Source organism: Pan paniscus, chromosome 4, assembly GCF_029289425.2.
Source record: "Pan paniscus chromosome 4, NHGRI_mPanPan1-v2.0_pri, whole genome shotgun sequence".
Taxonomy (NCBI): Eukaryota; Metazoa; Chordata; class Mammalia; order Primates; family Hominidae; genus Pan; species Pan paniscus.
In genome coordinates this window covers 27,144,257-27,157,581 of record NC_073253.2, presented here as the reverse complement: position 1 = coordinate 27,157,581, position 13,325 = coordinate 27,144,257, and the positions used below count along the sequence as shown (strand labels likewise).

Sequence of the window (13,325 nt, the reverse complement as noted above, 5' to 3'; positions counted from 1 at the left end):
TAACATATCACCACACCTCCCTAGCTCAATGAACAGATCTAAATGAAACAAAACATTTAAAAAATTGTATCAGTATAAAATTTTAAACAATTATAAGGGTAATATTAATAGAGTTAAACCAGACTACTATACAGTTTCTTTTTAAAAAAACGTTTAAAAGAACAGTCTAAAAAAAAAAATACTAATAGCAATATGTGTTATTTAACAAGAGCTACAAAATTAGTCAATTTTTTAATATTAAAAATCAACAAACCGCTAATTTGTAAGTAAAAGCTGCTTATTCCTTCAAGTATAATTGCTTATTTTGTCAAGGTATTAACTCTTTCAGGAAAATGGCTTACTCATTAAGTCGACATACAATTGTCCCCAGGTATCTGAGGGAAACTGGGGGTAGGTGGGGGACCATCCAATACTCCCAACACCCCTTCCAGGATACCAAAATGCAAAGATGCTAAAACTCCTTATACAAAAGTTTTTATTTGCATAAAAACTACGCACATTCTCCTTTATATATTAAATAATCTCTAGGTTTCTCATAATACCTAATACAACACAGATGCTATATAGCTTTTATAGTGTATTTTTTTAACTTAAACTTGTATTTTTTTTCTGAGTATTTTTGATCCATGATTGGCTGAATCCAGAAATATGGAGGGTGAACTGCACTACAATCAGCTGCAACTTCAAACTCTCCATTTCAAAGGGAAAGAGGTCAATGAGAGACAGGACAGATTAACTGACACCAAAAGAGAAGCCATAACAAAAAAAAAGAACATTTATTTACAATTTAGGATACCAATGGAATAAATGAATATTAACATGATATATACAGAAACAAATTTCTTCTGTCATACTCATGATTAATCTCTCATGTTATCTACACATCTATTTACTTGAATAGTTCTTTTAAATAGTTCTATTCAATATAGTCACTCCCAAGCCATCCTACACTATTCATAGTTGTAAAAAAAAATTCATGATCCTCTCCTTAAATTCCTTTAAGCACTTTATAGACCCTAAAGAATGCCCTCGGATTTCTCTCTTCAACCCAACTGCATCATATGATTTAAAATGCAAACTGTCATTTCTGATCAGTAATATTTTTACATAGGCAATTTATAATTTTAGGTTTTTTTCTATTAAAACAGTATCATTATATATTACAAAAGGCTCATAAAACAATAATTATGCCAAAAGGATAAAATCAATAATCTAATTCGATTGAGATAAATGACAACATGACCTCAAAATTTCAGGACTTAACATTAAAAAAGGTAGATAATCTTAAAAACAAAACAAAACAAAATTGAGAGGAAATGAAACTACCTATAGCAGAAAAGTAACCACTACTAGACTTTCTCGATATCCTTAGAACCTGATATGGCATTACAGGCAGCATTAATTAACACAAAAGTTAATCCATTTACAAAAGCAAGTCAAGATCACAAAGAAAACCAATTTCGTGTTTCTTTTTAAAGGCTAAGCTTACTCTCAAATTATCTATGTATACTTACGACACATTCTGATCAGAAAAAGATTTTAAATATAAATCTTCCAATATTAATAAAGATAATCAGCTTTTTGATCTCTCAGGCTTTAGTTTTCACTAGTGAGTATAAATTTTATAGAAATAGATGGAAAACAGAATATGTAACAAGATGAAAATGCATGTACACTAAAATGGGACAAGATTGTCAAGGTCTTTACAGACAAAGGAGATAAGGAAGTGACATTACATCATAAACATAGTTTAGAAACACGCAATTCTCAGGAGATAGTAAGCTGCCTTAATGTATGTTACTTAGTTTACTGAGACCCTTTTTACTTCAAATTAATGATAATTTGCCCAGCTCATGTTTATCTTTTCCTGATCTTCGAAAATGGTTTTGCTAAGCTAAATCAGTAAACAAGATTGCACAGGCATATTAAGCCTACACAGTAAAAAAATAGTTAAAGATTATTTTCACTTATTTTACACTTTACCAAAACTTTAGCCATTATTTATTTTGCTCCTCAAAATGTGCATTTGTGAACAGCTCTCTCACACATTCAGTATACACACACACACCTGTGTATCACATTGTTCCAAAAAAATTTTAAAGCAGTCTGAGTAATATTTTTCAATATTAAACATCAATATGGAAAAAGTAGAAAGCATAGAGAAGAATACAAATAATTTAAAATAGAAAATAAATTATGTGAAGGAAATTTAAGCTTTGTAAATGGGATGACCCTGAATGAAAAGCGTATTTGTCTTGTAGAACATGAAATCATTACTAGGACAGGTATCCATTGTTTTTCTAACTTCAATAGGCCTAACCAAAAGAAAGCAGTAACAAAATTTGGTTATTTAACTGAAATGAACAATTGAAATAAATAGTCATGGTACCAAATTTATCACTTACCTTTCACAACTACACAGGATTTTGGCATGTTTTTCTGTGTGCAGACTTTCCTTGATTTCTCCCCACTGTATCTATATCTATACTTTTTTAATCTAATTTTGTTGGGGGGTGGGAGGTACATGTTTCAGCAAGCCTACTTAGCTCCTTTGTGGAAGGAGTAGGGATTGTGAGCCTATGGTGTAGTAGACAAAGTTAAAATCCCACAACATAACTTTATCCCCCTCCTTGCTAAATTAAACAGTTTAAAATTCTTTGCAGTAAAACTATGAACTCCTAATATCTGTATTATAATAAATTCTGGACTGAGCCACCAATAGAATATATGCTTTCAGTATTTTCTTCGAACAATGGCAAAAATACTTAAGCACTTGGATTTACAATTTCTCACCCCCTTGTTGATCAAATTTTTTAAAGGTAATTAGAAAAATATGTGGTGTTTTCAGTGCCCACAGACCGAAAAAGAAAGAAGGTAGGGGTGGGAGGACTGAATTCTTGTCCATGACCCTATTACCTTTGTGCTAAACAGATAAACTACTAATATCTCAAACTAAGAGTAATAAGGAAGCTATAATGAGGCAATCCCAGAACTTTGGGAAGCCGAGGTGGGAGAATTTGCTTGAGGCCAGGAGTTGAAGAATAGCCTGGGCAACATAGCAAGGTCTTGTCTCCAAAAAAAAAAATTAATTTTTTAAGAGAAATAAGAAAGCTAGATTTTTCTTATGACTTCCCTTTGTTAAAGTTTTAGAAACAGTAACTAGGAATTTAATCAGTTTGGTAAACTAGAGATTGAAAGTGTCAGTTGAAATCAGCCTATCCTTGCCTTACCTGCCATTACAGAGTAGCCATCGAGCAAGAGAATAGTGAGGTATAATCTTCTGCATGACACTGGCCATCACCATGGTAACAACCAGCTGTATACCTATCACACCCTGTGTAAAAAAAACAAACAAATTTAATAATGAATGAATTTGGATTTGGGGACATTGCTGGAAAACTTTCTGTACATTTTGAAAATTACATTTTAAGAAAAATGAGTTTACTATTAAAATACATTACTCTCAGCCCTCCATATCTGCAGGCTCCACAACTGCAGATCAAAAATATGCAGGAAAAAAATACAGTAAAAAATAATACAATTAAAAATATACTACAAATTTTAAAAATAGAGTATAACTATTAACATAGCATTTACATTGTATTAGGTATTATAAGTAATCTAGAGACGATTTCAAGTGTATAGGAGGACGTGCATAGGTTATATGCAAATACTATGTCATTTTATATAAGGGACTTGAGCATCCTCAGATTTTGGTATGGGGTGGTCCTGGGACAAATCCCCTGTGTGGATACTGAGGGACAACTGTTAAATTCTGGCAATTAGGTATTCAAGATCACATAGTCTAATATAAACTTAAAATGAATTAGTATACACATCTATAATCTATTCTCAAGAAATGTTCTGCATAAATTAAGGATATCAAAATGAAGTGGAAAGTGATTTCTTCATCCTTCTCCAATTTACTCTACACACTAAAAACATTAGCTTGACAAGCTTTAAAAGTAATATGCCTGGTTTTAATCCTAGGTGGTAGTGATCACAAACCATTAACTATACGAAGTGTGATGGCAGAACTGGCCTGAAAGTCACTAATAAAGAAAACTGAACTCATGCTGTTACCACCCACTTCCAGTGAATGGGTCTTAATGTCCAACAATCCTCTTAGTTTACTCTCATCAATCCTTCCCATATTCTCCATGATGGCTAATTCAAACCTTCTTTCCTCTTTTCACATCTCCAACCCCCTTCAAACGTCTAACTCTCCACTCGGTAGAGGACATCTACTTTACAGGAAAAATAGATACAATCAAATGGGAACCCTCTCACTTCCCACCAATAAGCTCACAAAGTCACTTATATCTACATCTGTCTTTTCTTATACCCCAGAAATAATAGAGCATCTTCTATAGAAAGCAAATCTCTCTATCTGTGCTTTAGAGCCCACTCTCTTTGATTTTCAGGAACTTCCGCTATTGAATAGTCTTCCTCTATCTTCTTTAATCTATTTTCTATTTTGAATCCTTCCTATCAGCATTGTGTAATACCTGTAAGTCTCTTTCATTTTTTCTAGAGAATAACAGTAATTTCCCCATTCGACAGCATTCTCTCAACCTCATATTCACAGCCACTTTTCAAGACTTGTTCTCACTGTTTCCATTTTCTCATATCTCCCACACAGTATCCATCTGATTTCTACTTCAGCATATTCCACTGAAACATATACCATAAAGGAAGATTCACTCCATCTTGACAAATTATTTTTCCTCAACTTAAATCTCAGCAGTATCCTACATGGTACACCACATTCCTTGCTTTATTACTACATTGATGATCAATCCTTTATCCTCCCATTTGCTGGCTCTTCCTCTAGCCAAGCACTCCAAAAGTAAAGTTGAATTCCTACCTCAAACCTTCTATACCAAAAAAGCACTTAAAAATGTTTAAAAAATTTAAGAAGAAAAAACAATATGCCTATTGGTTTAAGAGAATGGATTCTGAACCCAAACTGCGTGAGTTAGAAGCTGGTCTCCATCACCTACTAGCTACATGACTTTGGACATGTTATTTAATCAAACATTCTGCAAGTCTAGTTCCCCTTCTATAAAATTGAGTTAGAAATTCCATCTACTTCATCAAGCTGTGATTAGAAATTGTGCCTGGTACAGAGTTATGTTAGTACTATTTGTTTTTATTGTCATTGTTATTATCACTACTAGAAGACACAATTTTTCTTATGATGTCAAGAATAAAGACTTTCAAAAAGAGACAGCAGTCTCCTAAATGATAAAAGAAGACTAAAACAAGTTGAAAAAAATAAAATAAAATTTCTGCATGAAGAAACTATAATATAAACAATGTAAAAAGATAAACTGGGGAAAAGTATAACTCACCAAAAAGAGCTAATTTACTTATTGGATATTATAGAGATTATAAATTAATTAGTAAAAGATCAATTGCCTAATTTAAAAAAGAAAAAATATGTACAGACAGTTCTCAAAAAAGAAATTAAAAATGGTTCTTAAACAGGACCATTTTATTTCTTTATTTAACTTTTATTTTAGGTTCAGGGATATGTGTGCAGGTTTATTATATAGGTAAATTGCATGTCACAGTGGTCTGGGGTACAAATTATTTCATCACCTAGATAATGAGCATAGTACCTGATAGGTAGTTTTTCAGTCATCACCCTCCTCCTACCTTCCATCCTCAAGTAGGCCCTAGTGTATGTTGTTCCCTTCTTTGTGTTAATGTGTACTCAGTGTTTAGCTCTCACTTATAAATGAAAACATGCGGTATTTGGTTTTCTGTTCCTGCATAAGTTTGCTTAGGATAAAGGCCTCAAACTCTATCCATGTTGCTTCAAAGGAAATGATCCCATTCTTTCAATGGCTGGATAGTATTCCATGGTATATATGTATTTAATACCACATTTTCTTTATCCAATCTACCACTGATGGGCATTTAGGTTGATTCCATGTCTTTGCTATTGTGAATAGTGCTGCAATGAACATACACATGCATGTGTGTTTACAGTAGAATGATTTATAGTCCTTCGAATGTATATCCAATAATGGGATTACTGGGTCAAATGGTAATCTGTTTTAAGTTATTTGAGAAGTCGCCAAACTGCTTTGCACAATGGCTGAACTAATTTGCATTCCCACCAGCAGAGCATAAGTGATTCCTTATCTCCATAACCTCACCAGCATCTGCTATTTTTGACTTTTTATTAACAGCCATCTTGACTGGTGTGAGATGGTATCTCACTGTGGTTTTGATTTACATTTCCCTAATGATTAGTGATGTTTAGCATTTTTTCATATGTTTATTGGCCACATAAATGTCTCCGTTTGAAAGCTGTCTGTTTGTGTTCCTTGCCCACTTTTTTTGAAAGGTATCTGTTCATGTCCTTTGCCCACCTTTTGATTGGGTTGTCTGGTTTTTGCTTGTAAATTTGTTTAAGTTCCTTATACATTCAGAATATTACACCTTTGCCAGATCTATAGTTTGCAAATATTTTCTCTCATTCTGCAGGTTGTCTGTTGTTTGTTGATAGTTTCCTTTACCGTGCAGAAGCTCTTTAAAAGAGTATAATTAGGTCCCATCTGCCAATTTTTGTTATTGCTGCAATTGCTTTTGGCATCTTTGTCAGGAAGTCTTTCCCAGGTCTTATGTCCAGGATAGTATTTCCCAGGTTATCTTCCAGGGTTTTTATTGGTTTTTGATTTTAGGTTTAAGTTTTTAATCCATCTTAAGTTGATTTTTGTACATGGTGTAAGGAAGGGGTCTAGCTTTAATCATCTGCATATGGCTTGCCAGTTATCCCAGTACAATTTACTGCGCAGGAAATCTTTCCCCATTGCTTGTTTTTGTTGATTTTGTCAAAGATCACATGGTTGTAGGTGTGTGGCATTATTTCTGAGTTCCCTATGCTGCTCCATAGGCCTATGTGTCTATTTTTGTACCACTACCACAACGTTTTGGTTACTACAGCCTTGTGGTATAATTTGAAGTCGAATAATGTGATGCCTCCAGCTTTGTTTTTTTTTTTTTTTTTTTTGCTTAGGAGTGCCATAGCTATTTGAGCTTTTTTGGTTCCATATGAACTTTAAAATAGTTTTTTCTAATTCTGTGAAGAATGTCATTGGCAGTTTTGATAGGAATAGCACTGAATCTGCACATTGCTTTGGGCAGTATGGCCATTTGGACAATATTAATTCTTCCTGTCCATGAGCATGGAATTCTTTTCCATTTGTTTATGTTATCTCTGATTTCTTTGAGCAGTATTTTGTAATTCCGGTTATACAGGTCTTTCACCTCCTTAGTTAGCTGTAATCCTAGGAATTTTACTCTTTTTGTGGCTATTGTGAGTCAGATTGCATTCGTGACCTGGCTCTCAACTTGGAGTTGATGTATAGGAATGCTACTGATTTTTATACATTGATTTTGTGTTCTGAAACTTTGCTCAAGTTGTGTGTCAGATTAAGGAGCTTTTGGGCACAGACTATGGGGTTTTCTAGATATGGAATCATGTCATTTGCAAACAGGGATAAAAAGAACAAAACTAGAGGTATCATGTTACCCAACTGTTTTTAAAATGTCTGCCAAACCTGACTCAATTATGGTTTTATTTGTGGATATTTTAATGTCTTAAACTCTATCAACTAGGTTAAAGTTCAGTTCATTTTTCTACTGACCTAACATCAAAGGTTGCATTTTTTACCCTTTTCTTTCACATTTCCTATCATTTGAATTTACTATCCTGTTTTCTGTGAGTTTCTGATAGAAGTTCTACAATCTCCATACAATGAATGCCATTACAAAGAACTCTTTCAGGCAGAACAAGACCAAGAAATACATTAGTAAGTATGCCAGAAGGTTGGTCTACCTGAGATTACAGACTTAAAAGCAAGAGATCATTTTGTAGTCATGGGAAGTTTTGTAAACAATGGCAACATCAACCTAGCTTTGAAAGAACTAACAGCATTACACGGAATCTTCAAGGTCATAATTCAGTAAAATCTCTCACAAACATATATAATAATTTATTAAAAGTATATGATTTCTGCTCCTTAACAGCAAAAATTATGTCTCAGTCACAACTACTAGTTATAACTGTTAAATGGTATTTCAGAAAGACTGAGCTGGAAGATACATATGAGGCAGTATATAAACTGGGGAAGAGGGCATCTTGCCCAACTCTCCCCTTCCTCCAAATCACCAAACATGATGAGATACTGTTGACAGATATACCTTTAAAGATGTAAATTTATGTTAAGGCAAAAACAAACAAGCAAAAATCAGTGAGCTGGATTGACTAGAATTAGGAAATACCAACTAGCTTTCTGTAATAATCCAGACAAGAAATTACGAAACTTTAAATTACAGTGGTATCTTCAGTACCCAGAAGAGAAATACATTTTAGAGACATTGTTGAAGAACTCAGAGACTGATCAAACATAAAAGCAAAGAAGAAATTAAACAGAATGACCCTAAGAAAGGCAAACATCATAGTACATTCTCAGTGTTAATGTTTGACTAAAATAATGTTCAATACAAAAATGTAACCTCACTCTATCTCTTTACTATGCCATTTCCCTCTTCTTAAATGAGGCTGAAAATAATTTCCCAAAACATCATCTGAATACTATGCTAAATAAATATATTATTATATTCTTCTATATAAGTCAACAGATCTATCCTACAATGTATCTGCTCTTAGATGACTAAATATGTGCTACTGAAAAAAAAAAGTAACTTTTATACCAATACAGGAATCTAATCTACATAAGTTTTTGGAGACATAATTTTTAAATTATGTGGAAAATATTTCACCAGTTGCTCCTTTTCATGTAAATTTAAAAACGAATCCTCAGAATATACTTTCAAAATAGCAATCATTTTAGAGAATTATATGTATTATCAATTTAATATATTATTAATGTTGAACTTAAAATCAATTTTTAAGATATTACTATGCAATTGACAATTACAGTGTACATGCCAGGGATTAATGTATTAATGTATAAAGTAGCCAATTCATTAACTAAGAAACACAATCATTTAAAATTCAAAAACAAACCATTCTAATAACCTGTCTTCACCAACCAATTTAGTGTCACTGTATAAGTTTATACAAAAGCAGAACTTTGAAATGTTCAAATATCAAATATCCTGAATATTCTTCATAATTTTTAATTAAAGGAGAATGCTTAAATAAATTTATCCATAATCTTAAACATAAATTTCACAATAGAAAACTGGTCAAATGAGCAGAGATGCAATGAAAATACCAAGTCTATCATGGCTGAGGTCTCAAACACACAACCATATGGGTCATTGATTCAAGTAGCCTTAATGGTTTTATTAACGCTTCAAAACAATAACTGACCAAAGAGATGGTTTCTGTCTGGATTCAATGCCTCTAGGCACTGATTCTCTTGATAACTGGAACTGGGGAAAGCCATTTAAAAAATAGCTCATAAGCACCCAAGAAGGGTGAAACATTGGGGTAACAGGTTTCAACCTTTCCACATCTATTAACCTAAGGCCATGAAGAGCAAGAAAAACTTATCTGCCTTTAGTCTCTAAAAGAATGATCCTTACAATTGTTGTCAGTAATAGTTTCTTGGAAGGTTACAAAAATTCTTAACAAGAAAAATTAAACAATTCTCCAAGAATTAAAATGTACCAAATAACAGTATTTTGTCTTGCTTTATTAATACTGAAAATAAAACTCTAAAAACTTAAATACAAACGTGCTGCAATTTATAAATTCAAACTTTGAGTACTGTGTCAACCTCAAGAGTTGACATTTATGTTTCATTAAACTAGCTCTCCTGCTGACAGATCAAAACAAAGCATACATTGTTTACTATTGAAAGGCATATCTGCATATATACTTGGGACTCAGACCACCCTAAATGGTTTCAGTTATCTCCCTAAATATGTTAGAAAAGAGAAAATAAAAAAGAGGATATTATATCCCAATGACCTTCCTATTCATTTGTTTCTTGACTGTTTACATGTTTTAGAGACAGCAAGATATGTTGAGACAGACTTCTTAGGGATGCTCATATAATTTATACTCCAAAAGAAGATGTAAACTGCCATTTCAACCCAAGTTCACATAAAACTTAGAATTCACACTAGATGTATTTAAACAAACCATCTTTGAACAATTTATGTATAAGGAAAACAGGGTCCAAACAACAAACATCACTCAACTACCCGGTTACTGATGTATCTGGCACCCAGACAATTTCCAACTCAATGCTTTTTTCACCGGTCTATTTGGTGTATTCAATGAACATTTATTGAACAACAAACTACATGTGTGGGGCACTGGACCACTAACAATGGGGGAAAAGCACACATTACAATACAATTGTAATGGTACTGCAACTGTAATTGCTTACAATACAATGTAATAAGACAGGAAGAGGATTCTATGAGAAATTATTGAGAGCAAAAAGGTGTAAAAGGGCATTTTGGAAGGTAATGCATGAGTCAAGACACAGTGGACTGAAGTTTTGAGAATCATCGGTGATATCTGCCTCACATGGAAAGATCCAGATAAAAATCAAGGATCCCATTTTTACACCAAATCCTGGGTCCCCAAAAGACAGAAACACTACAGAACAAAATAGTGAATTTCACTGCAAGGACATTTTTCCAAGGCTGGTGGCCAGCCCCAAGCCAATCAGCCCATTCTTCCCACAGGAGTCTTACTTCTCAGCGGGAGGTAGGATGTTTCCATACCTTCCAGGTGGTCAAAAGCATGCTTTTCTTATCTAAACATGCAAAAACCTGAATATCCCCTGTGTAACTGCCATTAGCCATCCCTAAAAGTATATCGCCTACCTGGCTATTACACACCAAGCTAAAAGTTCTCTCATAATGCCAAGTAATTTCTGATGTCCCCAAAAGTAAAAAAAGTCAGATAACACTACACAAAACAGAGCAGCAACTTTGATTCTGAGAGGGATCGCTCTGCTTACAATTCTTGCGGTTCCATGAGGAAAACAGAGGTTTCTTCCAAAATTGTGGTACCTCTGTTTTTCCCAAGGAGACCCAGGCTGCTAGAAATTGCCTTAGGTTATCTCATGTGGGCATCACGGGTAGTAAGAGGACAGACAGAAGCAAATGGAGAAACAATTCAGTCGACTGAGAAAAAAAAAAAAACAACTTTTCCTCAAAAAAACAAGATCCAAGAAGACAAAAAAGCTTATAAAGGCCTTTTAAATATATGTATAGCTTACCTACCAGCTTTTAATTAACCTGACTTTTAACCATAGAGCTCTTTTAAGGAAATCCTTTTAAATCTCTGTTTACCACACTCTAGCCAGGACAAACAGATGACACCTCTGGCTTTTAAGCCTTCTTTTTTTTTCCCCAGTAAGCCTTAACTAAGATTATGACTTAACCACTGACACACTAGGTATTTCCAAAGAAATGGAAAGAGGTTTTACAAATGGCAAAAGTAGCACAAAGAAAGGAAAGTTTTGCCACGCAAACTGGGTACAACTCACATTTCGGTCTGGCCACATTCTCCAGAGTCTCAGTTTCCCAGCTAACCATCTACATACAAAGGCCTCAAAGCCCTGTATGCCCTCCACAGAAAGAAAGCAGGAAATGGAAAGCTGTCCATGGGAGGGAAAAGGGTCAATAAGAGGCAAAATGTCTCATAAATGTCAAACTAGAAAGGACTCAGTCCCTAAGCCAGGTATTGAATCCAGGCCATCATCACAAAAGGTAAAAGCCTTAGCTACTGAGCTTCAGTGCTGGGCAGTCACCATTACTCTTCCCAGAAGGAGCCTAGCACAGTCATTTTTGAGCTTGGAAAGCATTTCTAACTGCACAAGGGGATTCTCAAGGCTAGTCATGACACTGTTATTTAACCTCTTTTCAAATGTTTGGAATATAAGATTTCTAAAATCTTTTTTTCTTTCAATCGTGCACTTAGTTCCAATGGCAACTCAACCCAAAAACTTTTTTTAAAACTCAGATCGTAATTTTCCAGGTTTTTACCATATAAGCAAGAGGTATTTCCAGAGAAGGAGTAGAGGAAGCATCCCTACTCCCCAGAATTATTATCCCCAATAATTCTCTCAGAAAGAATGGGCTTAAGATAGCAAAAGACAATAAAAGGCCCATAGGGATGGGACCTTTTAAGACAAAACTCACTGAAGGACTGGATACACTGGGGCCGAAAGTGTGCTGGCCTTTCTCAGACTTCCAGTCCTTTCAGATCAGCTGTTTCACATGAACCCCAAAACTCCCACCTCCAGATGGCAGAGACCAAGGGAGTATCCCCACGTGGTCACAAAGTCAAGCTCCAAGGACACAGAAGAAGACGAGAGGGAAACCTCATCCCATTTTTGCCTCAGGAACCCACAACAAAGTTTTAACTAACCAATCTGCAGGGCCAGCTGGACCAGCAGGCTTGCAGGGGTCCTATATCTATGTTCTATCCTATGGTATCTTTCACCATGATAGAACAACACAGAAAGACACCAGATTCATTACAGCCTAAGACTAGACTCATAAATCTTTTTTCCCATTAATCAAAATCTTGCAAAGGAGACAAACAGTGATTTTTACCATTCACTCTGCCAGTTTGCACAGAGAGAGAGAAAGAGAGAGAAAGAGAGAGAAAGAGAGAGAAAGAGAGAGAAAGAGAGAGAGAGAGAGAGAGAGAGACCGAGACCAGAAGCCTGGCTGGTAAGAAATTCTTACCCTTTTGTTAGCTTGCCAGGTTTCTGGGTTCCCTCTTCCTGAGTGGCTTTGGTGACCCTGCATGCTCTGCTATAGCTGTGGGGGCCAAGACGTGTTACAAAAGAAAAATCATCCTTTTTCCATTTCATAGAACTATAAAAGGCCTATCATTAATATTTCCCATTCCAGCCAGAGTGATATACATATAAGAACACAGACAAAGACAGACAAGAGGCCTCTCAGAACCAGAATCCTGACCAGAAGAGTGTTTTTCCAAACAAGCCCCTGTTCTCCATCCAAGTGGAGAGAAATCTCCCTAAACCAAGACTCTCTGTACAATCTAGGGAGAGCTAGGTTGGCCCAAAAGGCGCCAACCAGAACAGGAGAAGGAAGAGGATGTTGGTAGTGCTTTGTACACTCACCAGCCTAGTTTAAAGACATCTTCCAGTAACTGTTTCTTCACTGCAATTAGGCCCAAGCACTATGGGTTGACCGCGTCTCATTGGCAGAGACCATATCAGAGATGGCCCTCAGTTCGAGACAAATAAGAAACGCCCGAGCTCACTCCCAGTTCCATTGTACCAGTGGAAGGCTGACAGATAGCAGACAGGCACCCAGAAGGGCAGATCTTGGACAAGCCCCTA

At 35.1% G+C, this 13,325-nt stretch overlaps 1 protein-coding gene across 4 annotated transcripts in view; it reads right to left on the bottom strand.

Annotated features, from left to right (window-relative positions):
• The window catches only part of TMEM161B (transmembrane protein 161B), a 92,490-nt gene that overhangs the window by 58,204 nt on the left and 20,961 nt on the right, over nt 1-13,325 (bottom strand). For 3 of the 4 annotated variants that reach the window (XM_063604405.1, XM_055112224.2, XM_024928937.4), the window contains exon 2: nt 3,231-3,334. The exons of the other annotated variant lie outside the window; for it this stretch is intronic. In XM_063604405.1, coding sequence (XP_063460475.1) covers nt 3,231-3,334 — 104 coding nt within the window. The remainder of the gene's footprint in view (nt 1-3,230; nt 3,335-13,325) is intronic. 4 annotated transcript variants of the gene reach the window in all.